The sequence below is a fragment of the Gobio gobio genome (genome assembly GCF_949357685.1).
Source record: "Gobio gobio genome assembly, chromosome: 22".
NCBI classification, from domain to species: Eukaryota; Metazoa; Chordata; class Actinopteri; order Cypriniformes; family Gobionidae; genus Gobio; species Gobio gobio.
Window position 1 is genome coordinate 43,043,696 of NC_137118.1, and position 27,208 is coordinate 43,070,903.

Below are 27,208 nucleotides of genomic sequence, written 5' to 3' on the forward strand. Positions count from 1 at the left end.
TTGTTTGAATTATTAACAATTTGCTGATTCTGCAATGTACATTCTGAACCGTACTTTACTTTTTCATGCTCATTTGTTACAGTCTCTCTGAATTAAACAGGCTGTTTATGCTTCTATATTTAAGGCTTCTTTATGTAAATGAAGTCGACAACCAGATACATGTAGATTTATAATTATAATAATCATGATTATGACTGGTTCAGGGTGTTTCACAAGTTATGTAAATGAGCAATTCTTCTAAAGTCATATGAAGAAAATATAAATGAAAGAAACACCCAAATTTAAGTAATTATTTGCTTAAAAATAATTAATATTTAATATTGATTTGCAACGGTAACACTTTATTAGTCTAAGTAGACTTTAGCTAGTAGACTGTTTGGTTAAAATGGTCCTTGGTTATGATTTCACTTTTTTAACTTTAGTTAATGTGTAATGTTGCTGTTTGAGCATAAACAACACCTGCAAAGTTACGACGCTCAAAGTTCAAAGAAAAGGGATACATTTCCTTTTAAAGAAATTGCTTTTTAATGGGAGGGGTGAAACACTCAATTTCAGTCAATCTCATGTCAATCTTGAGTGCCTATAGAGTAGTATTGCATCCTTCATATCTCCGAAAAGTCTTTAGTTTTTTTATATTTATAAAAGAAAGATAGGCTGTTCCGAGTCTTTCCGAATAAAACCAAGCGGCTGGAGGCGTGTTGTGTGGGCGGAGCTAAAGAATCACAAGCGCGCGCAGCTTTTGCTTTGAGAGCGTCTGAAAGCTGTGACATCCTTAAACGTGGAGAAAAAACGTTTTCCTAAATGAACCATGGAGATCAATCAGATTTAGCCATACATATATGATCCAGAATCCGATCTAGAGGCTGAAATTGAACAGGAGAAGCAGCAATGACGACTACTGCAGGACGTCTCAATGCTATGTACTGCAACTGGAACTTATATACTTGCTTAGCGGCTTGTCATGCCAGAGTTTTACAACATTTGTGTGTGTTTACTCGTAGTTTATTAGGATATAATTTGGTTTATGGACTATTATATGTGATTTAATGTTAGCAGTAGCAAGCGTAACGGTTTAGCACGTCAGACTAGTGCATGTTTACATAGAAAAACAATGGAATAGTAGCGCATTTAAATGAACGAGTCGATAGCTAACAACACAAAGACATTTGAAGCAGTTTTACTCACTGCCTGCTTCCAACACATGACCATGAACCTTAATCGCTGGGACTGCTCCATCTTTCAGCATTAGACGAGCTACAAATCCGGAGTTGAACTGGCCTTGCTTATAAAACCATCGTCGCCGGCCGAAATGCAGTGAACAAACAAAACACTTGCACAACTCCGTTGCTGCTCCGGAAAAACAAACTCCATCCACTGTCCCATTAACGCTGGGTTCTTTGGGAAGCTGTACAGGGTTGTCTTGCCCTGACAACCAAAAACACACTTCTTTGGTGACATTGCTGATGTTGTGAAGTCCTGTGACTACAGCGCAGCCGATCAAAGCGATTTGATGGGCGTACTGCTTTCGCTCTCTCGCTCTGGTCTACGGGTGCACGCGCGCCCTTCAGGGAGAAGTGCCCTTAGGACCCATATAAGCAAATTCCGCCCCATTTGACATCACACAGACCCATACTCAAAAAAAAAACTTTCTGAAACTTATGAGAAACCGGAAGGAGTATTTTTGGCACCGAAATACTCCATCAAACGTCCAACTTAATTTTTGAAACGTTGTCCATGTTTAGCATGGGAATCCAAGTCTTTAACAGTGTCAAAAACTCAGAATGCATGAAAAAGCATTTCACCCCCCCCTTTAAGGACTACAACAAACGGCTGGTAGAGACTACAACAAGCTTTGTCCCAGGTTGGTGACATCGCTGATCCTACAATTTACATAAACCCCGCCCCCGGGAACATGCAACAAAGGGGTGTGAGGCCATGTTGCTAATGTGGCTAAAGCTACAATTGTCTCTTCCTGTATTCACAGAGAGCAGAGCTTGTTATTTTTAACCCGGAAATTCAGAAGCGCACTTTTATTACTTCTTAAAAATAAAACGAATGACATAGCTCTGATCTCTGTGGATACAGAGACAATGGTAGCTTTAGCCACGGTATAGCGTCCTAACAAGCACATTCACAAAGGCGATTTGTGTACATTCACAAAATATAATGTGCAGTGCTTACATGTTCTGAAAATGAAATTGGTCAAACAATTGGTATTGATCCATCTTTGCGAATTCCTCTCGCTGTGTGAAGGTTCTCCACACTCCAGTTGTTGTTGTTTATTCAAACTAGCTGAGCTGTAAAGCTCATTTGCATTTAAAGGGATAGTTCACCCTGAAATGAAAATAAAGCCATCTTTTACTCACCCTTCTGTTGTTCTATTGCCCTATGTTCTTCTATCTTTTCCGTTCCTCAAAAGCAGAAATGTAAAAAATAGTCCTGCATGTGCTCCTTCCTATAATGGCAGTGAATGTTGACCAGGCTAAAACATTACAAAATTATACAAAAGTATCACGTAATGATACAGTGAGACACGCGCCATATCTGGAAAGTGTTCAGGAGGCATACTATAAGGTTTTGCGAGAAAGAAACCGTATTATTCAGTCAAAAAGCCCCTTGTGTTATTAAATGAAAAACAATGTTTAGTTGCCTTGACAAGAATTTTTAAGTTTAAAACACTATCTGTTACTCATTAGATGAACAAAAGTATTTAATTTGACTTAATTGGAGCGAATTAGTTGAGTTAACTTAACGAGTTGAATGCAGTAAGTTGCCTTACTTTTTCAAGTTGGCTCAACTGTTTACAGTGTACTCCAAAACACGATCAGTGTTTACACAATGGGCCCTACACCCTTAAAAATAAAGGTGCCAGGAAGGACCAATAAGGGGTTTTCACAGCGTTGCCATAGAAGAATCATTTTTGGTTCGCCGAAAAACGGTTTAGTGAAAGGTTCTTTAAAGAACCATTTCTAATCATTTTATAGTCTACAAAGAACATTTTGTGCAATGGAAAGTTTCTTTGGATATTCTTTGGAGGTTCTTTTCAGCTGTTGTATTTTTTTAGGTGTATGTAAATGTTGCTAGTGATGGTCATTTCATATATCAAATAACATCATATTAGTCTATTCTGTCCTGTTGCACATCCTTTGATTCAGTGGCTTGTTTTTCCCTGAGATTTACATGTGACTGCCATACACTCTTCACAAAAAGGTTAAATGGGGTTCTATATAGAACCCTAGGGTTCTTGACTCAATTTTAAAGAACCCTTGGTGCCAAAAAGTTTTAAACAAGGATGTTTAACAGGTTATAAAAAAATTTTCTAGTGATGTAAAGTATGTTTATGAACTGCTTAATTCATAACATTTAATTAAAATGAAGAATTAAAGCAAAATTATTTAATTAAAACTAAATTAAAAGCCCTAAAAGGTTCTAAATTTGAAGTTCTAGAACCTTTGCTTTTAAGAGTGTACTGTCAAAATGTCTTGTATATGTTCCTTGTAAAAGTGTGTATAAAAATGTCACCATGTGCTTTTCCAAATCGAGGATCAGATAAAGCCAACAGCAAGCTTTCCGTGCATAACTCTCTACAAAGGCTGCATGTGTGATGCTGAATGATTGTGTTTCTCTGTATCTGATTGTCCTTGAGATCAAACATCAAATATGATTTTTCATGTCCTCTTTTTTTTTTTTTACACCAGATGCTCCCCGAGTCATTGTGAACACGGAGGGAAATGCTCGCAGTCATGGAGCACGTTCCACTGCAACTGTTCTGCCACGGGCTACAGCGGAGCGACCTGCCACAGCTGTAAGGACGCTTATGATATACAGACACTACAAACGTTTCCTGTGCGTTTATTCCACATTTAAAGTCAAGGACAGATCAGGAGTCAAATGCAGAGAGAATAGTTTACTCCATCTGCAAGATGTTTTCCCAAACATACTTTATTCGGATAGGCCTATAGGAAAATTGACATCTTCACCCTTTATTCAAATATTATTAAAAAAGATGTTATAGATTTTGTAAGCATATTGCGTAGTTGTGCTTGGAGTCGTGCCAAATCGTGCCGACATCATTTTTGTCCAGGATGTCATCAAAGAAATTATGAACACATGCAAAAAACAAGAGAGGACCAACTTTTGTTGTATGCTTTTTCCTGTGAGCTTTTTTGTTTTTCAATGCATAGCAAAAAATAAACTGTACCTGTAGTTTACCTTTTTTTTTTGCCAAATAATTTTGTCAGATAAATACCTTAACCAAGTTTAGTGTTTTGTTCTGTCCGCATATTTAAATAGAAAAAAAAATTGAAAATATTTTCCTCATATTTAGATGGTTTAATCAAACTTGGCCTCTACTGTAAGTGACAAACAGCAGTATTTAACTACACTATTTTGCCAAAAGTATAAAATCCATGTATAAAAATTTATCAAATCAAGCAGACGCTTCTACAAACATTTGTGAAAGAATGGGTCGCTCTCAGGAGTGCAGTGATTTCAAGCGTGTGCAACATGAAAACTCTGAAAAGCAGTGTAATATGAACAAAAATAATTTATTGATTTCATTTGGGACCTTAGATTCAGGAGTTGACTGGGCCAAAATAACAAACAAAACTTCCTTGTTTTAAAACCTCTTTCTTAAACCCTAAGCCAAAAGAAAAGAAAAGGAAAATACAATATACAAATCTAACTCCCTAACCAAAAACAGAGATCAAAAGCAGTTTACAATAAACAAAAATGGCGTCAGACTCCCTACTTTCCCAAATAATCAGTATTTAAAATATATGTACAACCAGGCAAACAAACTGAAAAGGGCAGTCCAAATCAGTGTCAGAAAACAGGCAAAGGGTCAAATATGCCAACACAGTTCCTCTGATACAAACAGGGTTCAATCTACACAAACCAGAAATACTCACAGTCTCTAATATTCTTAACATATTCAAACTCTCTTAACACACAAACACACTCTGCACTATACAGGTCACAAAACTCTCTCAAAACACAAGGTCTCTGGGTGTGTCTCTCTCTCTCTCTCTCTCTCCAATCAGATGAACTTCCTGGACAGACACACACAGAGACTCACAAAACAATACAGATGTCACAAAACACAAACGATAGGGTTGTAACACGTGGTACCATGATAGGTTGCCACCTGTGCAATAAGTCCATTCGGGAAATTTCCTTGCTACTAAAATATTCCATAGTCAACTGTTAGTGGTATTATAACAATGTAGTAGCAATTGGGAACAACAGCACCTCAGGTAGACCACGTAAAATCACAGAGCGGGGTCAGCGCATGCTGAGGTGCACAGTCTACAGAAGTCGCCAACTTTTTGCAGAGTCAATATCTACAGACCTCCATTCTTCATGTGGCCTTCAGATTAGCTCAAGAACAGTGCCTAGAGAGCTTCATGGAATGGGTTTCCATGGCCGAACAGCTCATCCAAGCCTTACATCACCAAGTGCAATGCAAAGCGTGGGATGTAGTGGGGTAAAGCACGCCGCCACTGGACACTGGAGTGGAGAGACGTGTTCTCTGGAGTGACCAATCACGCTTCTCTATCTGGCAATTCGATGGACAAGTCTGGGTTTGGCGGTTACCAGGAGAATTGGATTGTGCCAAGTGTAAAGTTTGGTAGGGGTGGGATAATGGTGTTGTTTTTCAGGGGTTGGGCTTGGCCCCTTAGTTCCAGTGAAATGAACTCGTAATGCTTCAGCATACCAAGATATTTTGGACAATTTCATGCTCCCAACTTTGTGGGAACAGTTTGGGGATGGCACCTTCCTGTCCCAACATGACTACGCACCAGTGACCAAAGCGTCGGTCCATAAAGACATGTTTGGTGTGGAGGAACTTGACTGGCCTGCACAGAGTCCTGACCTCAACCCGATAGAACACCTTTGGGATGAATTAGAGCGGAGACTGTGAGCCAGACCTTCTCGTCCAACATCAGTGCCTGACCTCACAAATGCGCTTCTAGAAGAATGGTCAAAAATTCCCATAAACACACTCCTAAACCTTGTGGAAAGCCTTCCCAGAAGAGTTGAAGCTGTTACAGCTGCAAAGGGTGGGCCAACTCCATAATAAACCCTACAGATTAAGAATGGGATGTCATTAAAGGTCCTGTTCTTCGTGATCCCATTTTTCAAAATTTAGTTAGTGTGTAATGTTGCTGTTAGAGCATTTACAATACCTGTAAAATTATAAAGCTCAAAGTTCAATGCCAAGCGAGATATTTTATTTAACAGAAGTTCCCTTTCAAAGCCTACAGCGAACGGCTGGTTAGGACTACATCCTGGTATTTCCTGCTTTAATTACGTCAGTAGAGCAGTTTGTCGACTAACCTCCGCCCACAAGAACACGCGAAAAAGGGGGCGTGGTCTTGTTGCTCCCGCGTGGAGAATAGGAAGTGTTGCGTTCGGTTGCGTTCGTATAGTTTGTTTGTTGCCATGTCGTCGAGACGCTGTTATTTTCATCCCGGAGTCAAGTCACCTTTGTTTGGCTTTCCCAGGGACGCTGTACTTAGAGATCATTGAGCGCATGCATCCCCGTTATGGTGAGAGGCGTGACCTTTCCGGGAACGTGCGCTCTGCGTGCGCTAAGCTGCTGTCGAATCACAACACGGGAACCGCTGGCACAATCAGAACTCGTTACGTGTTTCTGAAGGAGGGACTTCATAGAACAGTGAAATCTTTCAAGCCGTTTTGAGGACAGTGAAAACAGCGGTATACAGATAAGTAAATTGTGTGAAAAATACAGTTTTTTTACACGCGAAACATGAACACATGTTATATTGCACACTGTAAACACAATCAAAGCTTCTAAAAAACACGAAAAACGGGACCTTTAAAGTTCATGTGCGTGTAAAAGCCGGCGTCCCAAAACTTTTGGCAATATAATGTAAATATTTATTTCAAAAACATAAAAACTTCTTACCGTAATAGCTAGAACAGTTACATTAATGCAGCTGAACATCATAGTTACGTTAGTATCTACTTTTATTTTTTTGTTCCCAATTACTGCTTAACTCTTCGTTTATAAAATCCGCTCAGAACGATCCCTGTCAATCAGTGCTGGATCTCGTGCTCATCTGCTGATCTTCCTCACCAGACACGAGCCGGTAAAGTGTTTAAATGAGTATGGAGATGCACTTTCTTATCTGTGTTGTTTTGAACTTTTAATGAAAATTGAATTAGGGTGAAACGACTGTGAAGGCGGAATGCTGACATGGTTGTGTAACTCACTTCATTATGCCACAGATCACATTGCATTTTCTAATTGTGTTATGTCGGAGTTTGAACTCTTTACAAACGTTTTTCTCTTAGGCTCACATTCATTGTGACATTTTCAACATAATATATTTAGTAATATTATGCAAACCATGTACATATAATGTTGTATTTGTGAAATTAAACTTCCCTGTGTATTTGTGTTATAAAGCGAAGGCAGCGCTTGATCTGAAGTTTAGAGCCATAAATATTGCATGCAAACAGAGCAGCTTTAATTATGACCATCTGCATCTGTTTCGTAGCTCTGATTTCATGATGTAATGCAAACGGGGGAAGATAACCATCAATTAAGGTGCTTAGGGGTGAAATGGATTGCTGTAGGTTTCACTTTCAAGGAAAATAATTACAATCTATATGCAATCTGTTCATTTCAATCTGTTTATTTCATATGCACGAGATAAGGGAGAATTATTTTTATGGACAGATTTGAGTTTGTCAACTAATAAAGCTTCGTAAAAACCTGATTACAAGCCCAGATAAGCAATTAAAATAAAAAATTCTATACAGACACATACACTCTTCCATATATTGCATATATTATATTATAAATATTATAATTTTATTTTAATTGCTATTCTGGTTAATTATGTTCCTCGAATAGGAATCCACTTTTCCCCAAGCATCTTACTAAGTGATAATTTAGAGTATATTTATATATATATATATATATATATATATATATATATATATATATATACACACCGATCGGGCATAACATTATGACATTCACTGACAGGTGAAGTGAATAACACTGATTATCTCTTCATCACAGCACTTGTTAGTGGGTGGAATATATTAGGCAGCAAGTGAACGTCTCGGTTACGGATGTAACCCTCGTTCCCTGAGGAGGGAACGGAGACGTAACGTTAGTGACTAACGAATGGGGGTTTCGCTTAGAAGCCTATCATCTTCGAGCTTAGAGAAAACACCCAATGGCGTGCCAATGCCATGGGGCATTTGGAATTTGCATACGTAACTCCGCCTCACCGCGTGAGTATATAAGGAAGTACGTGGCAATATCGCATTATGTTACCTGCTTGAGGAGCCAAGACTGAACTCCTGCGTTCCAGGTAGCACAGCTGAAGTGGCAACGGGACGTTACGTCTCCGTTCCCTCCTCAGTGAACGAGGGTTACATCCGTAACCGAGACGTTCCCTTTCATTCAGTCACTACGACGTAACGTTAGTGACTAACGAATGGGGGTCCCAATATAATCCCGCCACTCAGCTGGTTTCCAGCGCCCTACGTAAGTGTGAGTACCCTGTCGTAAGACTAATACGGACGAAGGACTCCCACTTAACACAGGAATACCAAGGTACACTGGGAAGCATATCCCAGTGAGGGAATGCCAAGATGCCTACCCGTGGGGAGGACTTAAGAGACACATATGACCCGCTTAGGGGTGCATATGGAAGATCTCTAGGGTACCAGCCGAAGGTGAATTTTTAACCCTAGGGGTGGCGGGGACACGCCAAGGGAAGAAACCCGCTCACTGCGGAGACTTACGGTGAAATACACATGTGGGGGTCGCCGGAGGGGAACCATTCACATGGGGCACCTGGCCGGACATGAGGGTCTGGGCTCGAAAGGGCAGACTGAACTGATAGTCGACAGTGCTGGAGGAGCTCAGGGCTCTCGGGGAGCTCACCTGAGGAAAAATTGCACGTATCCAGTCCGTGGAGTGGAATGGCGAGCAAGCGAAGACACCTGAGCCTGGTCCATTACCGGCCCCTCGGGGGGGCGAGTACATAGTCGGACACTGGCTCCACTCGGAGACTGTAGAATCTGGCGAATGTGTTAGGTGTCGCCAAGCCTGCAGCTCTGCAGATGTCTGCTAGCGAGGCCCCATGCGCTAAAGCCCAAGAGGAGGCCACACTCCTAGTGGAGTGTGCCCTCACACCAAGGGGACATGGTCTACTTTGCTGCTGGTAAGCCAAAACAATGGTGTCCACTATCCAGTGAGACAGCCTTTGCTTTGAGAGAGCACTTCCCTTCCGCTCTCCACCATAACAGACAAAGAGCTGGTCTGAGGTAGGTCCTGAAACACTGCGTCATGTCTACGTAGGCGCGGAGGGCGCGTACTGGACAGAGCAATGCCAAGGCTGGGTCTGCCTCCTCCAAAGGCAGCGCTTGCAGGTTCACCACCTGGTCCTTAAACGGAGTGGTGGGAACCTTGGGCTCATATCCAGGCCGGGGTCTCAGGATCACGTGAGAGTTAGCCGGCCCGAACTCCAGGCACGCTTCGTCAACCGAAACTGAGGCCAATGCGGTCAGCAGAGCCATCTTCATAGACAGGAACTTAATATCAACCGACCGCAAAGGCTCAAAGGGAGGTCTCTGCAGAGCAGTTAACACTACTGCGAGGTCCCAAGAGGGTACGAGAGGAGAGCGAGGAGGATTCAGTCTCCTCGCTCCCCTCAGGAACCTGATGACCAGGTCGTGCTGACTTACCTTCTTGTTCTCCAAGAGATCGTGGTGGGCAGATATTGCGGCCACATATACTTTGAGGGTGGAGGGAGACAGCCTTCGCTCCAGCCCCTCTTGGAGAAACTCAAGCACGGACCCGATCGGGTATTTCCAGGGGTCTTCTTGGCGGGAAGAGCACCAGGTAACGGAGAGGTTCCACTTCAACGCATAGGCATGCCGAGTGGACTCTGCCCTAGCGGAAGTGATGGTGGCGACCACCGTAGGTGGCAGGCCACTCAAACCTGCCGCGTCCCGTCTAGGAGCCACACGTGGAGGCTCCAGAGGTCGGGACGCGGGTGCCATAGGGCGCCCCGTCTCTGAGTAAGGAGGTCCGGTCTCAGAGGAATAGGCCAGGGAGGGGCTGTCGCAAGGAGTACGAGTTCGGGGAACCAGGTCCGGCCGTGCCAGTACGGGGCGACCAAAAGGACCTGCTCCTTGTCCTCCCTGATCTTGCACAGGAGCTGTGCGAGTAGGCTCACTGGGGGGAACGCATATTTGCGTAGGCCCCGCGGCCAGCTGTGCGCCAGTGCATCCGTGCCGAGCGTGCCCTCGGACAGGGAATAGTACAGGCTGCAGTGGGAAGAGTCGTGGGAGGCAAACAGATCTACCTGTGCGTCGCCGAACTGTTCCCAAATCAGCTGAACCGTCTGGGGATGGAGTCTCCATTCTCCCGGGAGAGGCTGAAACCGCGAGAGCTCGTCGGCTGCATGGTTCAGGACTCCCGGAATATGGACAGCACGAAGGGACCTCAGGCGCTTCTGACTCCATAGGATGAGATGGCGGGCGAGTTGAGACATACGGCGGGAGCGTAGACCGCCCTGGTGGTTGATGTACGCTACTACGGCCGTGTTGTCTGACCGGACAAGCACATGTTGACCCTTCAGCAGCGCTCGGAAGCGGTGCAGGGCGAACCGTACTGCCAGCAACTCGAGGCAATTGACATGCAGGAGGCGCTGGGGTCCTGTCCAGGAGCCCGCGGCTGCTTGTCCTTTGAACATGGCACCCCAGCCCGTGGCAGAGGCATCCGTCGATACGACAACATGCCTGGAAACTCGTTCTAAGGGCACACCGGCCCGTAGAAAACTGAGGTTCGACCACGGGGTGAGCGTCTGTAAGCAGGCCCGAGTCACTTGGACCCGGAGCGTGCCAGACTGCCATGCCCATCTCGGGACTCGATCGCGAAGCCAGTGCTGAAGCGGTCTCATATGAAGCAATCCGAGCTGCGTTACCGCGGCTGCAGATGCCATATGCCCCAGGAGCCTCTGAAATAGTTTCAGTGGAACCGCACTCTTGCTCTCGATTTGACGGAGGCAAGTCAGCAGAGACTGCGCGCGCTCGCTCGTAAGCTGCGCGCACATGGCGACCGAGTCGAGCTCCATACCGAGAAAAGACATCCTCTGCACGGGGCAAAGTTTGCTCTTTTCCCAGTTGACCCGAAGGCCCAGACGGGCTAAGTGGTGGAGAACCAGATCTCTGTGTCCGCACACCTGCTCTCGAGAGTGGCCCAGTATGAGCCAGTCGTCAAGGTAGTTCAGGATGCGGACCCCGTGCTGCCGAAGGGGCGCAAGGGCTGCCTCGGCAATCTTCGTGAAGACGCGAGGGGACAGAGATAGCCCGAATGGGAGAACCGCGTACTGATATGCCCGCCCCTCGAAAGCAAACCGTAGGAACGGTCTGTGTCGAGGAAGGATGGAGACATGGAAGTAGGCGTCCTTCAGGTCGATCGCTGCAAACCAATCGTGAGGACGAACGCATTCGAAAAGGCGTTTCGCAGTCAACATCTTGAACGGAAGCCGGTGAAGGGATCGGTTCAAGATGCGAAGGTTTTCTTGGGTACAATGAAGTAGGGGCTGTAGAACCCCGACTTCATTTCGGCCGGAGGGACAGGCTCGATCGCACCCTTCGCCAGTAGAGTGGCAATCTCCGCACGCATGACGGGGGCATGGGCCCCGGTCACGTTATAGCGGACTACCCTGTAACGGGGAGGAGCCTGCGCGAACTGAATCGCGTAGCCGAGCCTGACGGTCCGCGCAACCCAGCGGGACAGCCCCGGAAGCTGAAGCCACGCTTCCAGAGACTGCACCAACGGGGTCATACGGACGGCAGAGGTACCCAGGGTGGGGCAGCGAGGCAGCGTTACCGGCCCGGACAGGGGAGGCTGTTGGGCGTCCCGGGGTCGGGGCACGGTTAACGGCTGCGCCCTGACAGAGGAGACCAGGGAAGGACGCACGTTCCACTGGGGTCTGCTCTGCCAGGGGGCTGGCGACAGAGAGAGACGAGAGTGGCGAGACCCGAGGGTGGCGCGCACTGCCGTCACCGATCTCTGGGGGCTCAGGGATGGGGTTTTCAGTTCTTTCTTTAACCACATTAGGGTGCTGCTGACCCGGGGGCCAGCAGCTGAACAAAAGATTCTCCCCCGGCCCTCCACCGGGGGAAGGAGCGGCCCTGCTGCCGTCTCCTGGAAAGAAATGCCCATCCCTGAGCCGTCCGCATCAGGAGCGCCGCTTAGCTTGGCGTTTTTTCGCGGGCTGCGGGGCTGGAGCGGACTGGGACACCTTCCTGCGGCTGCCTCTGCGCGGCCCGGGTGGAGGCTGCTGCTTGGGTGGCGCAGAGGTAGAGGGAGCCGCAGGAGGGCGCCCTCGGCGGCGAGCAGGCTGAGGCAACTGCGCGGGCGGTGGGGTGGAGGCAGCAGCTGACCGCCGGGGCAGTATGTATTTTATAGCCTCAGTCTGCTTCTGAGCGGCCGAGAACTGTTGGGCGAAACTCTCGACCGCTCCGCCGAATAGCCCATCCTGGTATATGGGGGCGTTGAGGAAACAGGTTCGCTCAGCGTCACGCATATCGGCCAGGGTGAGCCATAGGTGTCGCTCTATCACCTGACCCAGGGAGCGTGCGGTCACCTTCGTCGCCCGGAGAGCGAGGTCGGTGACGGCACGCAACTCATTGCTGAGTCCTGGGTCAGCCCCCCCCCTCGTGCATATCACACAGCAACTTGGCTTGGTAAGCCTGAAGAGTTGCCATGGTATGCAAAGAAGCAGCGGCCTGCCCCGCAGCTCTATAGGACTTCGCCACCAGGGATGACGAAAACCTACAGGCTTTGGAGGGGTGCTTTGGGTCACCACGCCAGGACGAAGCGCTCTGAGGACACAGTTGCATCGCAATAGAACGTTCGACTGGGGGGACCCCAGTGTACCCATGAGCCGCGGCTCCATCGAGGGAGGTGAAGGCGGAAGAGTTCGCCAAACGTTCGCGGGAAGACAACGGGGACTTCCAGGAACGCGCAATCTCTTCATGCACCTCGGGGAAGAAAGGATTTGGAGGAGCGGTCGGACGGGTGTCCGAGCGCGCCGCCCCCAAAAACCAATCGTCCAACCGCGAACGCTCAGGCTGAGGGTTCCACTCCAACCCAAGCTCTGCGGCGGCCCGAGACAGCATGGCTGTCAATTCTGGGTCCGACTCAGGCAATCCTGGCGCACCCGAGGGTGGCAGCACAGCCAAATCATCATCCTCAGATGACTCCAGCCCACCTTGTGATGCAGCGATTGACATCTCTTCGTCCTCCGCCGTGCCAAACGCCACAGTCGGGACAGCAGGAGCCGGCCCCGATGTAGACGCTTGAGCACGGGCCGGGTCAGGTGCATGAGAGGGGGGTGTGGGCTGAGGAACTAGCGTCGGAGCTTTGTTCCACACCGTCACCCTCAGATCACCCTGGCCACCAGCCAAAGTGCCGCCTCCAGGGGAGACCGCAGATTGGGGGGTGGCAGAGGGGACTCTCATTCCGGCATCAGCACGAAATTCACGGAGTCTTGATCGTAGCACCGAGATGGCCAGGTTCCCGCAGAGAGAACATGAGTCATCCACGAGCGCTGCCTGAGCGTGCTGAAAGCCCAAACACGTCACGCAGCGCTCGTGCCCGTCGAAAGATAGAAGAGATCTACCGCACCCAGAAGTGCACGGACGAAACATCCTGAAAAGGACGTGTCACGTGCAAGCTCTTTTGTGAGAGGAAACTTTGCAGTCGATGCCGAAGCGCCCAGGGAAACACACACCAGCTGTCAGACAGACCACTGCACAGATCAGCAGGCAGGAAGTATGCGATCACTGGAACGCGCCGTCACACCAACACCGACTGGAAAGCTGCTCGTCTCGAAGAAGCTGACAAGTCTCAGAAGGCTGTAGGAGTGAAGAGGTCCTCTTGGCTCCGAAAGCAGAAACATAATGCGATATTGCCACGTACTTCCTTATATACTCACGCGGTGAGGCGGAGTTACGTATGCAAATTCCGCATGCCCCATGGCATTGGCACGCCATTGGGCGTTTTCTCTAAGCTCGAAGATGATAGGCTTCTAAGCGAAACCCCCATTCGTTAGTCACTAACGTTACGTCGTAGTGACTGAACGAAAGGGAATATTTTGACCTCAGAGTTGATGTTTTAGAAGCAAGCGGCAACCAAAACTGCAATTCATCGACTGGCCGCTAGAGACAGGCTCCAAAAGCACACCTTCAGGGGTCTAAAGGAATCCATACCTCGACGGGTCAGGACTGTTTTGGCAGCAAAAGGGGGACCCACACAATATTAGGAAGGTGGTCGTAATGTTATGCCTGGTCGATGTATATACAACATTTATAATAATTATAACAAATATAATAAAACAATGCACTTCATAAAGGTAAAAATTAAAGGGGACAAATACCTCCAATATGCTGATTTAAAAGTAAGTAATAGCTGATAGAATATCGATGAGAATATTGCTTCAGAATAAATTACATTTCTTTTAGGACGAGTAACTGTTATTCTGAAAAGTGTATGTCTGATTTTCAACGGACATAGCAAGGCTTATACATTTAATCTGTCTAAGCACCTGGAGCAAACAAAATCATCAACATAGAAAACCAATAAAAACATGTGTTGGTCATTTGCTATTATAGATCAGTGAGTGTGCAGATATATTCAGCTACTGTACTGCAGAAATGCCCTTCCCCTTTGAAACCCCCAAACGCTCCTCTGACTGACAGAAGCTTTATACGAGATCTAATTATAAGGTCGCCCTATCAAGTCCCTCTCAATAACGCTCACCCTTTAAAACAGCTCAAGTGTGAGCCTCTTACATGCTGCCGCCATTAAATATTTGAGTGACATGTGCTTCATTTTAGCCGAACTCTTTTGCGGCACCAAAACAGGCCTTTTCACTTCATTTAAGACTTGGTGTAAATCCATAAGCGTGTAAAGCTCAACTTCTGCCGCTAATGAGCACCTGACCTTGTGTTATATTTTATACGGTTTCTTTACAGGGCTCATATAATGAGGAATTCAATTCTCCTTTCATTCCCGGGATAAAAATGATCAATATGCCATGAAAATATGCACAAAATGTCCTATCCAGTACCAAACGATTATTAAAACTACTGTAGGCTGAAAAATGACTTATGCAAACTATTGATGCAATTAATGATAAACACATCCACAGTAGTCGTCAAAAGTGACGTGCGGAGGGGATATTTATTTTTAATGAACCTACAGGTTCAGTTAAACTATCAAAATATGAGGAAAATATTATATATATATATATATATATATATATATATATATATATATATATATATATATATATATATATATATATATATATATATATATTTATATATATATATATATATTATTTTTTATTTATTTATTTTTAAATATGAGGGAAGAACAAAACACTAAGCTTGGTCAATGCATTTATCTGACAAAAATACTTATCAAGAAAAGGCAAATGACAACTTTAGTTTTTATTTTACTCTGAAAAAAATGCATAAAAAAAAAAAAAGCTCACAGGAAAAAGCATACATTGACTACAACATAATTAGTTATTAATATTTAGTTGTTTCTCTCTTGTTTTTGCACATGATTTCTTTGTATGAAAGCCTGGCCAAAAATGATTGCATAATTTGTCATGTTTCATTGCGTTATCATCATGTGTTATCTTCTCAAAGCACAGCCACGGAATATACTTAACACATTTTTAAAGGAACACTCCACTTTTTTGGAAAATAGGCTCATTTTCCGACTCCCCTAGAGTTAAACAGTTGAGTTTTACCGTTTTCCAAATCCATTCAGCCGATCTCTGGGTCTGGCAGTAACACTTTTAGCATAGCTTAGCATAGATCATTGAATCTGATTAGACTGTTAGACTCGCTCAAAAAAATTACCAAAGAGTTTCGATATTAAATCCTTTTTCAACTTTTCATTTTCCGTCAGTCTTAGTACACGATGTAACTACAGAAGAGTCAAGTTTTAAATAGGAAAAATATCGAAACTCATGGTAACGGTCTAATCAGATTCAATGATCTATGCTAAGCTATGCTAAAAGTGCTACCACCAGACCCGGAGATCGGCTGAATGGATTCGAAAACGGTAAAACTCAACTGTTTAACTCTAGGGGAGTTGGAAAATGAGCCTATTTTTAATAATAGTGGCGTGTTCCTTTAATAATATTTGAATAAAGGTTGAAAAGGCAGTTTTGCCCACTACTGATTCAGTCATATAAATTAGGGTTTTATTAGTAGTGTTTAGTGTACATTTGTGTATTTATATATTAGTTTTAATGCTGCCAACCTTGTTTTGTGCCAGATAAATACTAATATATGCGATCAAATAATTATATAATTTAAAGGGGTCATGGCTTTTTACCTTTTTATACGGTTGTCTGAGGTCAACTTATGACGTTCACATGGTTTTTACATTCAAAGACATCATAATGAATAAGTAATGAATAAGGCTATTTTCTGCCCCGGTTTTGAGGCTCTCTCATGGAACGCTCGGTTTTAATGAACGTGCCGCACTGAAAACTTGGAAGTAAACACCCACTGCTATGATTGGATAAGCTTTGCATATTTAATGAGCTTCGGCTCCCCCATAAGTACACGTGAGGAACCGTTTTGAAAGCATGTGGGAAAACGACAACCGGAATGATTCGTCCACAGAGCTCGCAAAATGTCTTTATCAAACAAACACAATGATTTATCTCTCATCCACCCGCGATTGATTGGAATGTTATTTTTTATTACTTGGTCCGCCTGATCGGTGGATATAACAGCGAACCGTGCATCTCTAACACAAACACACACACACACACGCCTCACTGCAGAGTCAGACAAATCAGCATGATCAAAACCTCCGCGATTGTATTTTTCCTTCAAATATCAAGTCAAGAGAGTGAACAACGCACATCAAGGAATGTTATTCACCGGTTATTCAATCGCTTTTGTTTTGGTAGCCGGTCTGGAAAATACAGCCCTAGGACGTTGGGCTTTGCGAGCCCTGGCCCATACAATCTGATCACGGATCGCAGCACAATGAACCAACAACTCCACAAATAAAGGATTCTCCAGCCTGTGACAGCGTGCTAAGTTATGCTCAGTTAGACACGTACACATAATCAATAGATATCAAACGATCTGTAACAATGCAATACTGTCACATATATAAAAAATTTTACTCACATTAGTGTGTTGCTTCATTCATTCATGTAATCTCATCCATGTCTGCAAATCCAGTCTCTTGTTAACAAACGAATCCGCGGTGAAATGATGGAACAAACGCAAAGTCTTCCCCACGTGAGCTGGATCTTCATTAAAACTAAAGTTCAACCACACATTCCTAATATTAGAATCCGAAGGAAGCTTATGCAGCGACTGTGTTCTTCCACAACCAGGCACAGCGCAATATCTTGCTATCTTCGGCATGTTTTTTGCTCAGTAGCGCAATCCCCTTAGCTCCACGTAGGCCCAAGTTATTTATGTTAAATTCCTAACAAGGACATTTTCATCTCCGAAACGTACAGGATATTCTTATATCACGATGAACTTTTATATATCAAAGGCTGAATGAAAAGTTGATTTCTCAATTCATGACCCCTTTAAATCAGATCCTGGCCTCATTTTTCTGGTAGCTAACTATTTAAAGGGCAGTGTCTCCAGAAAGCATCTTGAGTACTGGAATCTTACCGTCCTGTTTAACACATAATTTAACACGCACAAATATGGTGTTTTTATGCATTTTCACACATGTTGCATGAACTGGTCACAACTTTGTCTGTAGAGAGAAGGTGTGAATGCACACTCGTTTATGTATGTTACTGTTGTTCTTCACAGTTCTGAACGAGAACCGCCTCACCTCATTATCGTTCAACGCATGCATTTTTGAAAACGTCTCATGTGTTTGATTAACCTACTGCTTGTGTGTTTACAGCCGTTTATGAAGCGTCGTGTGAGGCGTACAAACACAAAGGAAACACGTCTGGCTTTTACTACATAGACGTGGATGGAAGCGGCCCCATCAAACCTCAACTAATCTACTGCAACATGTCAGGTGAATCTCACGCAGCGTGTCCAAAGTGATTAAATCTCTTTAAACACTCTGTAATTGGGACTTTAATCCACAGCTTTTGATCCTTCACGCACCGCGTCACACCCCGCGGAGGAAGTCAGCTGTGACACTTGCGGAAACACACTTTAGAAGAACCCGACAGATCAACCTTTGAGCATGTCTGTGCGACGGGCGCTCTTACAAATAAAGTTTTAAAAGGCTTTTACAGCCTGATGCAATAGAACAAGCGTTTGAAGTGCTAGGGTTTTTTAGAAATCCACCACATTACCTTCAGATCTTCACTTTTGCGTTGTCAAACTCGAAATGAAATCCATAGGCTGACTCTTTTACTATCTTATTAGTACACATTGCTCGTCTTAGTGTGCATGATCGTCTTACTTCATACGTTTTTTCATAACCACTTCTAAAATTACTTTCCTATTTCTCATCCAGTCAATTCCCAATGGTTCCTTTTTTTCTTCATTCAATATCATATTTCTCTGGAAGCTTGTTTCTGCCACTGAATAAGAAATAAAAAAGGTAATTGCAACTTTTTATCTCACAATTCTGATTTTTTTTCTCCTATATGCGTGATATAAACTTGCAATTGCAAGATATATAGTCAGAATTCAGAGGGAAAAAAACCGAGAAATGAAAAGTTGCAATTATCTTTGAAATAGTTTTATTCCGTGGAGGAAACAAGCTTCCATATATTTGACATTAGCATTATTTTAGTATTATTAATATACTACTATAGTATTTATTAATATTCAATTTGGTTTTCATTTATATGTTTTCATTTTAAAATAATTGTTCGTATACTAATAATTGTATTATTTATAATAGTATATACATTTTTATTACTATATACTAGGGGTGTAATGGTACAAAAAACTAACAGTTTGGTACGTACCTCGGTTTTGAAGTCACGGTTCGCTTTGGTTTTACCGAGAGAAAAAAAGTGTCTGTCCTTAAATTAATTCAATTATAACTAAAAGTTTCTTAAAGATAATGCTGTAAACTATATAGGGAGCCCTTACTCGCACACTACTATAATATTAAAGGACAGAACCCAAACTATTAGCCTAAATTCAGTTGCTATTTATGTTTAGATATAATAATCAACACTCAAATAACACATTGTATGCAAACATGTAAACTTCACAAAAACTTTTTGCATTAAATTCTAAATCTAATTATAAAATGATGTTTTTTCTCCAATTCGTTGTTGAAATATAATAATTTATACACAGTGGCTGTCATTTTCATGACATGTTTATTTAAACATACATGAAATAATCAAGACATCACTAACAGGTTAAGTAGAATATAATGAATATATAGGCTAATATAGAGCATATATTTCGTGAAAGAGTTGATTTCTCTAGTGAACTCACAGCTGTGGACACTGAATGACTTCAGAGGTAAATGTGATGCTACGTGACGTTGTTTACAAACTGTTTTATTGACGTCTTTCCACCGTTGAAACACCGATTGAGAGATTACACGACATGATACGTTTCAGTAAATTGTAATGTATCCTCAACATACCTTAAGATATTCATTCATGTTTATTCTTTAGGAAGAGATGATCGCGTTCACTCGCTCGCCGCTGCTTGAACTGACGCGCCTATACAGTGATCAGACACGTCACATTAAAGAGCGTCAAAACGGCATTTATCGTTTGAATTTCGTGATAAAATGGACTGAATACTTAATATGTTTGTGTGGGAACTCGGATTGAAGTGTGTTCTGCGCTTAAAACAACCCGACTTTTAACTGTTAAAGATTGCATTCGTGCACCGAACCGAAAGCCCTGTACCGAAACGGTTCGGTACGAATACGTGTACCGTTACACCCCTAGTATATACTATTATATACACTATTATAGTATTTAATAATATGTTGAATTCATTCATTTTATGTTCAATTGTATTTTTATATTTTCAGTTTATATATAAAACATGTTAGATATGACAAGTTTTAGTAATATTGTTGTGTGTTTTTGTCATTTTTAATTAGGTTTCCAGGTTTCAATTATAGTTTTTAATAACTTATTTGATTTCAGTTAGCAGCTGAAAAAATGTCTCGCATTCATAAAGTTTGATTTTTTCATCTAATATTTCAATGTTTTATTTTAATGATATTATGTATTGTTATTTTTGTTTGTTTTATTTCAGTTAATGAAAACTTTCTTAATAAATTACGTTTTAATTCTTGTTAACGGTCACAACACTGTTTTGTTAATCATTAATAAAGAACCTAAAATTAAACATCAATAATCAGCAATAATAATGAACCTTGAAGCTTGATGAAGATTCTTTAACACACATCTTTAGTAGATATCACATGTAGGGTGGCCATACGTCCGGCTTTTGGCCGGACAGTCCGGATTTTAAGCCCCCTGTCCGGCGTCCGGCACAGCCTCAAGCCGGACACTCATTTGTCGTCCTTTTTGGAGTTGCGCTGAATTGGCCTAAAAAAACCCGCTCTAGAATCTTTATTGGGATAGCGCCTAATGCCGTAAAATCTCTGGTCAAACAAATGATTGGCTGAAAGCGGTGTCAAATAAATATCTGATATATCATTGGTTAAAAGCGTAAACAAGCCTCCACGATGTGCTGGCTACGTCATATCATAACGTTAACATGCCGAAACGTCAGATCTCATTTGATCCGGAATGGACAAAAGAGCACAAATTTATATCAAAAAGCAGTAGAGGCGCTTTTCATGGATTTTGCATAATATGTCGCTGTGAAATGTTATGTTTTCTGGCACTGTGCCAGATTATTTGTTTATATATGTATTTCTTTTATTTCCAGAAGTCTAGAAATGTTATGTTTTCAGACACTGTGCACTTTGCAAGACAGTTTCATCTCAGTGGTAAGCAGAATAAGTACAAATACTGTGAACAAACACTTATTTGCCTCTTCTGTTACACATAGGTCTACATCAAGATGTATCGTAGATCAAATTTGCCTGGCAATGAATAGAGCAGGCTATTTCAGAATCACTGTATCACGATACCATCGATATGATGGACAAAATTGTATTGTAGTAGCGAGTACACCAGAGTCCTACGCAATTATTCTTGCCTCGCTAAATGTCGCAAAGTGTCCTCCTTTTTGGTGTTATGGAAATGGCCAACCTAATCACATGCTTTAGGTCTTAAATGAACTTCCTGTGACCTTTTTGAAGGTCACGTGACTGTTGAAAACACGGGTGAAAATCGACAAACCCCTGAAATAAAACTGTCTGCACAGTGTGTCATTTTGGCCTTTTCATCGTTTGAATCCCTCTCGTCCCTGCAGATAAAGCATGGATGGTGATACAACACAACAACACGGAGCTCACCAAATTAAAAACGTCCTCCGGGATACATCAGCATTTAGCCCACTTTAACTATTCCGCCGACGCGGAGCAGATCCAGGCGATAATTACCCAGGCGGAATACTGCGAGCAGGAACTCTCCTACCACTGCAAAAAGTCACGGCTCTTGAACACACCAGGTAAGCCCTTTTTATGAGGAATATCGATCGCCCCCTCCATATGAAAGGTCAGGCTTATTAAAACCTCGCTCCATCCGCAGACGCTCGCATGACGCTTAAGCAAACAGCTCAAATTGATTGTTATACTCTTTGTTATGGGCAGTTTAGATTGAGTTATTTTTCCCCCCGCTTTTTTGGGCATTGCATTAATTGAAAGGCACCTTTAGGGTAAATTATTCATGTGCATTTGTACCTTTGAAGTGCTTTTATCATGTTTGTTTGTTTGTTTGTTTGTTTGTGTGGGTTTGTCATGGGCGGTTTGGTACGGTGTCTATCTATCACAGGTCGAGTCGGGTGATAACGGTTCTCGTAGTCTCTCAAATAAACACGAAACATCGGCGCTCTCCGCACCCACGGTAATTACGTCCATTAGTTCTCTCATTATCGGAGTTCTTGATGAGACGAGGAGAGCACGGTGTCAGGCGTAACTAAGAAATGTCAGGTGAATGGTAATGAAAATAATAACACACTCGTCTCGATTAAACCTGGACAGATGCATTTACAGGACGACGGGTGCGGATAGTCTAGAAATGAAAAATCACACACAAGATCTCTTTAACATTTCAATTACTTCTGTTAGACGGCAGTGAGATTAAATGTGGAGCACACATTATTACCACAGTAATCGCACACATCATCTCAAAACGTCTCAAATTGTGCTCGGATATGACAAAATCCCAAAGTCAGTGATCTCGATATGAACATTTCTTTTCAAATTCAGGGTCAAATGATCTGAACTGTTGACTCATTTGTGTACGTTTTAATTTATTTTTTAGGAACTTTAGTAGAAACCTCTAATTTCATGCTTCTCAGATGTTTTTCGTATGAAAAAGTACTCTCAAATTTAATTACAACACGTCTCAAATTGTGCCCCACAGACCCCAAAGTCTGCGACCAAAACTCACTTTGAACTCAAACGTTTCTCATCAAATTCAGGGTGAAAGGATCTAAACTACTGACCCATTCCTGTCTGTTTTTATTTCTTATAAAGAACTTCAGTAGAAACATCTAATTTCCTGCTTCGTCTCAAAAAATGTCGCACATCATCTCAAAACGTTTAGAAATTTTGCCCCAAAGTCTGTGACCAAACCTCATTATGAACTCAAACATTTCTCATCAAATTCATGGTCAAATACTATTTTGAGACATTTTACTACTCAAAACGTCTCAAATTGTGCTCAGATTTGCCAAGATCCCAAAGACAGTGATCTCGATATGACCTCAAACATTCCTTATCAAATTTAGGGTGAAATGATCTCAACTATTGACCCAATTGTTTCTGTTTTAATTTATTTTGAAGAACTTTAGTAGAAACATCTCCTTTCCAGCTTCTCAGATGTTTCTCACAAGAAAAAGACAGCAGAAATCACACACATCATCTCAAAATGTCTCAAATTGTGCTCGGATTTGCCAAGATCCCAAAGTCAGTGATCTCGCTAGGAACTCGAACATTTCTCATCAAATTCAGGGTCAAATACTATAAACTGTTGACCCATTTGGGTCTATTTTTATTTATTTTGAAGAACTTAAGTCAAAACATCTCATTTCCTGATTCTCAGATGTATCTCATGTGAAAAAGTCTCCAGTAATCTCACTTTGTGTCAAAACGTCTCAAATTGTGCTCCAAAGACCCCATAATCTGCAACCAAAACTCACTATGAACTCAAACATTTCTCATCAAATGCAGGGTCAAATGATCTAAACTACTGACCCATTTGTGTCTGTTTTTATTTATTTTGTAGAACTTCAGTAGGAACATCTCATTTCCTGATTCTCAGACGTTTCTCAAGAGAACCTCAACTCTAATTGTGCTCCGATTAGACAAGAACCCAAACAAATCTGCAATCAAAACTCCGACATCTCATCCAAATCAGGGTCAAATTATATGAGCTATTGACTCATTTGTCTATTTTTATTTCTTTTGAGGAGCTTCAGTAGAAACATCTGAGACAAAGTTGGTAATGGAAACATCACTGAGAACTCAGTATTATCTCATAAAAGAGCAACCTCTGAGCCATAACATTTCTTCTGGGTGTGCTTTATTCCAAAAACCTTCCTTTTATAATGTCTAATTTCTCATTTCAGTGTCTAAGCATCATTTTGTATAGCGGTTGCATCAGTCTCATTATGGACGCTCTGTGTTCGTGTTGTTGTTGCAGATGGCACCCCCTTCACCTGGTGGGTGGGCAGGACGGGTGAAGCGCACATGTACTGGGGCGGAGCGGTCCCGGGCAGCCAGCAGTGTGCCTGTGGGCTGCAGGATAACTGTGTGCATCCTGAACACTTCTGTAACTGTGACGCCGACAGCAAAGAGTGGTACAACAACAGACTGTCTTCAGACGTCATGAAATCCTTAATAAATTAAGTTTGGTTGTCTTGGCTCTTTTGGTCCAGACCAAAAAAATAAATGACACATTTAGTCCTAGTTCGCTTAGCATTCATGCTGTCATTTTTAACACCAAAACGAAAGATACAAAAAACCTGGCAACAGACCTAACATCCAAAGCCATGCTGTTTGCTGGGCTAAATGCGCTCGTTGCGTGTGAGTAGCCTACATGTGATGCCAGCTGTCGACTCATGAAGAGCTTATAAAATGTATAAAGTCGAGTATAAACTAAGCTTCAGACAGCCTATTGAATTCAGTTCTCTCTCTAATGTCACACAAAATGATGTCAAAATGCCCGTATAGGCAAGTATCCTTGTGAAGTATAGTCGGTTATTAAGTGAACTTAAGTGAAAGAAAACATGTTTGTACCGTGTTGGATACGAGCACATAACTGCTGTATTTTTCCTCAATGATAATCTAACAACAAAAGACAGAAAATCACTCACTGCTCTTGACTGGTTGAGCCCTGCTGGAGCAGCTCTAAATATTCACTGTGCTATTAAATTACAGATAAAATATGATAGAGGAATAATACGAACAGTGAAAGTAGCAGTAGCTCCGATACATTTTAACAGGCATAATTAGGCATGAAAATAACTGAAGGAAATCTGCATTTGATTCATATTATTTTGGTTCCTCTGCCAAGTATTAGTAATAAATTAAAAATGCAATGAAAATACAGGTATTGTACTAAAAAAAAAAGAGAAAAAAGAGGGAAAAAGAGGTATTGGAACATCCCTAATATATATATATATATATATATATACACTCACCTAAAGGATTATTAGGAACACCATACTCATTTCGCCTTCAGAACTGCCTTAATTCTACGTGGCATTGATTCAACAAGGTGCTGAAAGCATTCTTTAGAAATGTTGGCCCATATTGATAGGATAGCATCTTGCAGTTGATGGAGATTTGTGGGATGCACATCCAGGGCACGAAGCTCCCTTTCCACCACATCCCAAAGATGCTCTATTGGGTTGAGATCTGGTGACTGTGGGGGCCATTTTAGTACAGTGAACTCATTGTCATGTTCAAGAAACCAATTTGAAATGATTCGAGCTTTGTGACATGGTGCATTATCCTGCTGGAAGTAGCCATCAGAGGATGGGCACATGGTGGTCATAAAGGGATGGACATGGTCAGAAACAATGCTCAGGTAGGCCGTGGCATTTAAACGATGCCCAATTGGCACTAAGGGGCCTAAAGTGTGCCAAGAAAACATCCCCCACACCATTACACCACCACCACCAGCCTGCACAGTGGTAACAAGGCATGATGGATCCATGTTCTCATTCCATGTTCTGCCAAATTCTGACTCTACCATCTGAATGTCTCAACAGAAATCGAGACTCATCAGGCCAGGCAACATTTTGACAGTCTTCAACTGTCCAATTTTGGTGAGCTTGTGCAAATTGTAGCCTCTTTTTCCTATTTGTAGTGGAGATGAGTGGTACCCGGTGGGGTCTTCTGCTGTTGTAGCCCATCCGCCTCAAGGTTGTGTGTGTTGTGGCTTCACAAATGCTTTGCTGCATACCTCGGTTGTAACGAGTGGTTATTTCAGTCAAAGTTGCTCTTCTATCAGCTTAAATCAGTCGGCCCATTCTCCTCTGACCTCTAGCATCAACAAGGCATTTTCGCCCACATGACTGCCGCATACTGGATGTTTTTCCCTTTTCACACCATTCTTTGTAAACCCTTGAAATGTTTGTGAGTGAAAATCCCAGTAACTGAGCAGATTGTGAAATACTCAGACCGGCCCGTCTGGCACCAACAACCATGCCACGCTCAAAATTGCTTAAATCACCTTTCTTTCCCATTCTGACATTCAGTTTGGAGTTCAGGAGATTGTCTTGACCAGGACCACACCCCTAAATGCATTGAAGCAACTGCCATGTGATTGGTTGATTAGATAATTGCATTAATGAGAAACTGAACAGGTGTTCCTAATAATCCTTTAGGTGAGTGTATATATAATATGTATGTATATATAGCGCAACTGGTACAAACATGCTGTTTTGTGATGTTTGAAAGGTCTAATGACTCCGGGCTGCTGTCCCATAAAGAGCATTTGCCGGTTGCAGCGCTGGCTGTGGGTGACATCAGCAGATCCGGTTCAGAAGCGGCCTACAGAGTGGGTCCCCTGCAGTGTTACGGAGACAGTAAGTACCGCACAGATTTAATATCAGCCGCTCTAATCACACTGCAACCACTTAATCTGTCATCCTGTCAGACCGGCTCTGGATAGATTGGCACCCACGTGCAGTTGCGCCTAATGAAAACCATGACGTTGTTCCCGGCGAACTATATAAATGTGCCACTGTAAATGTTTTCTCCAGGTAACTTCTGGAACGCTGCCTACTTCAACAAGGAGACATCGTATCTGCACTTTCCCACGTTCCACGGGGAGCTGAGCGCCGATATCTCCTTCCTGTTTAAAACCAGCTCTTCATCAGGAGTGTTCCTGGAGAACCTGGGGATCAAAGACTTCATTCGGATCGAACTGAGCTGTGAGTGTGTTCGACCTTCTGCCTTATTCCTCTACAGGTGAATCTCTCAAAACCTGACAAGACATTTCACCCCGAAATAAAAACCACAGACTTTAAGATTTTTTGGTATTTGTGATGTTTGGTATTGTCACGTTATAATTAAGTACACCCAGAATCTTGTCATAAAAGAAAAGCTCATTCTCAAAGCAAACATTTTATGCATCTAGCATTTGTTGTGCTGCCTTTATTTAATGATGGTATTAATAAAATAAATATATAATATAATATAAATACTATTATGAAATAAGTGTTTTATATATACACTATATTGCCAAAAGTATTGGGACACCCCTCCAAATCATTGAATCCAGGTGTTCCAATCACTTCCATGACCACAGGTGTATAAAGTCAAGCACTAGGTGTGCAGACGCTTCTACAAACATTTGTGAAAGAATGGGTCGCTCTCAGGAGCTCAGTGAACTCAAGCGTGGTACCGTGATCGGTTGCCACCTGTGCAATAAGTCCATTCGGGAAATTTCCTCACTACTAAATATTCCACGCTCAACTGTTAGTAGTGTTATAACAAAGTAATAGCAATTGGGAACAACAGCAACTCAGCCACAAAGTGGTAGACCACGTAAAATCACAGAGCGGGGTCAGCGCATGCTGAGGTGCACAGTGT

General features: G+C 42.8%; 1 protein-coding gene across 1 annotated transcript in view; it reads left to right on the plus strand.

The window, feature by feature from the left end:
• Positions 1 to 27,208, plus strand: part of cntnap3 (contactin associated protein family member 3) — a 269,897-nt gene that overhangs the window by 175,321 nt on the left and 67,368 nt on the right. Inside the window, exons 11-16 of the mRNA XM_079805074.1 lie at positions 3,699 to 3,805; positions 17,984 to 18,103; positions 21,412 to 21,609; positions 23,808 to 23,964; positions 26,072 to 26,199; positions 26,377 to 26,547. Coding sequence (XP_079661200.1) covers positions 3,699 to 3,805; positions 17,984 to 18,103; positions 21,412 to 21,609; positions 23,808 to 23,964; positions 26,072 to 26,199; positions 26,377 to 26,547 — 881 coding nt within the window. The remainder of the gene's footprint in view (positions 1 to 3,698; positions 3,806 to 17,983; positions 18,104 to 21,411; positions 21,610 to 23,807; positions 23,965 to 26,071; positions 26,200 to 26,376; positions 26,548 to 27,208) is intronic.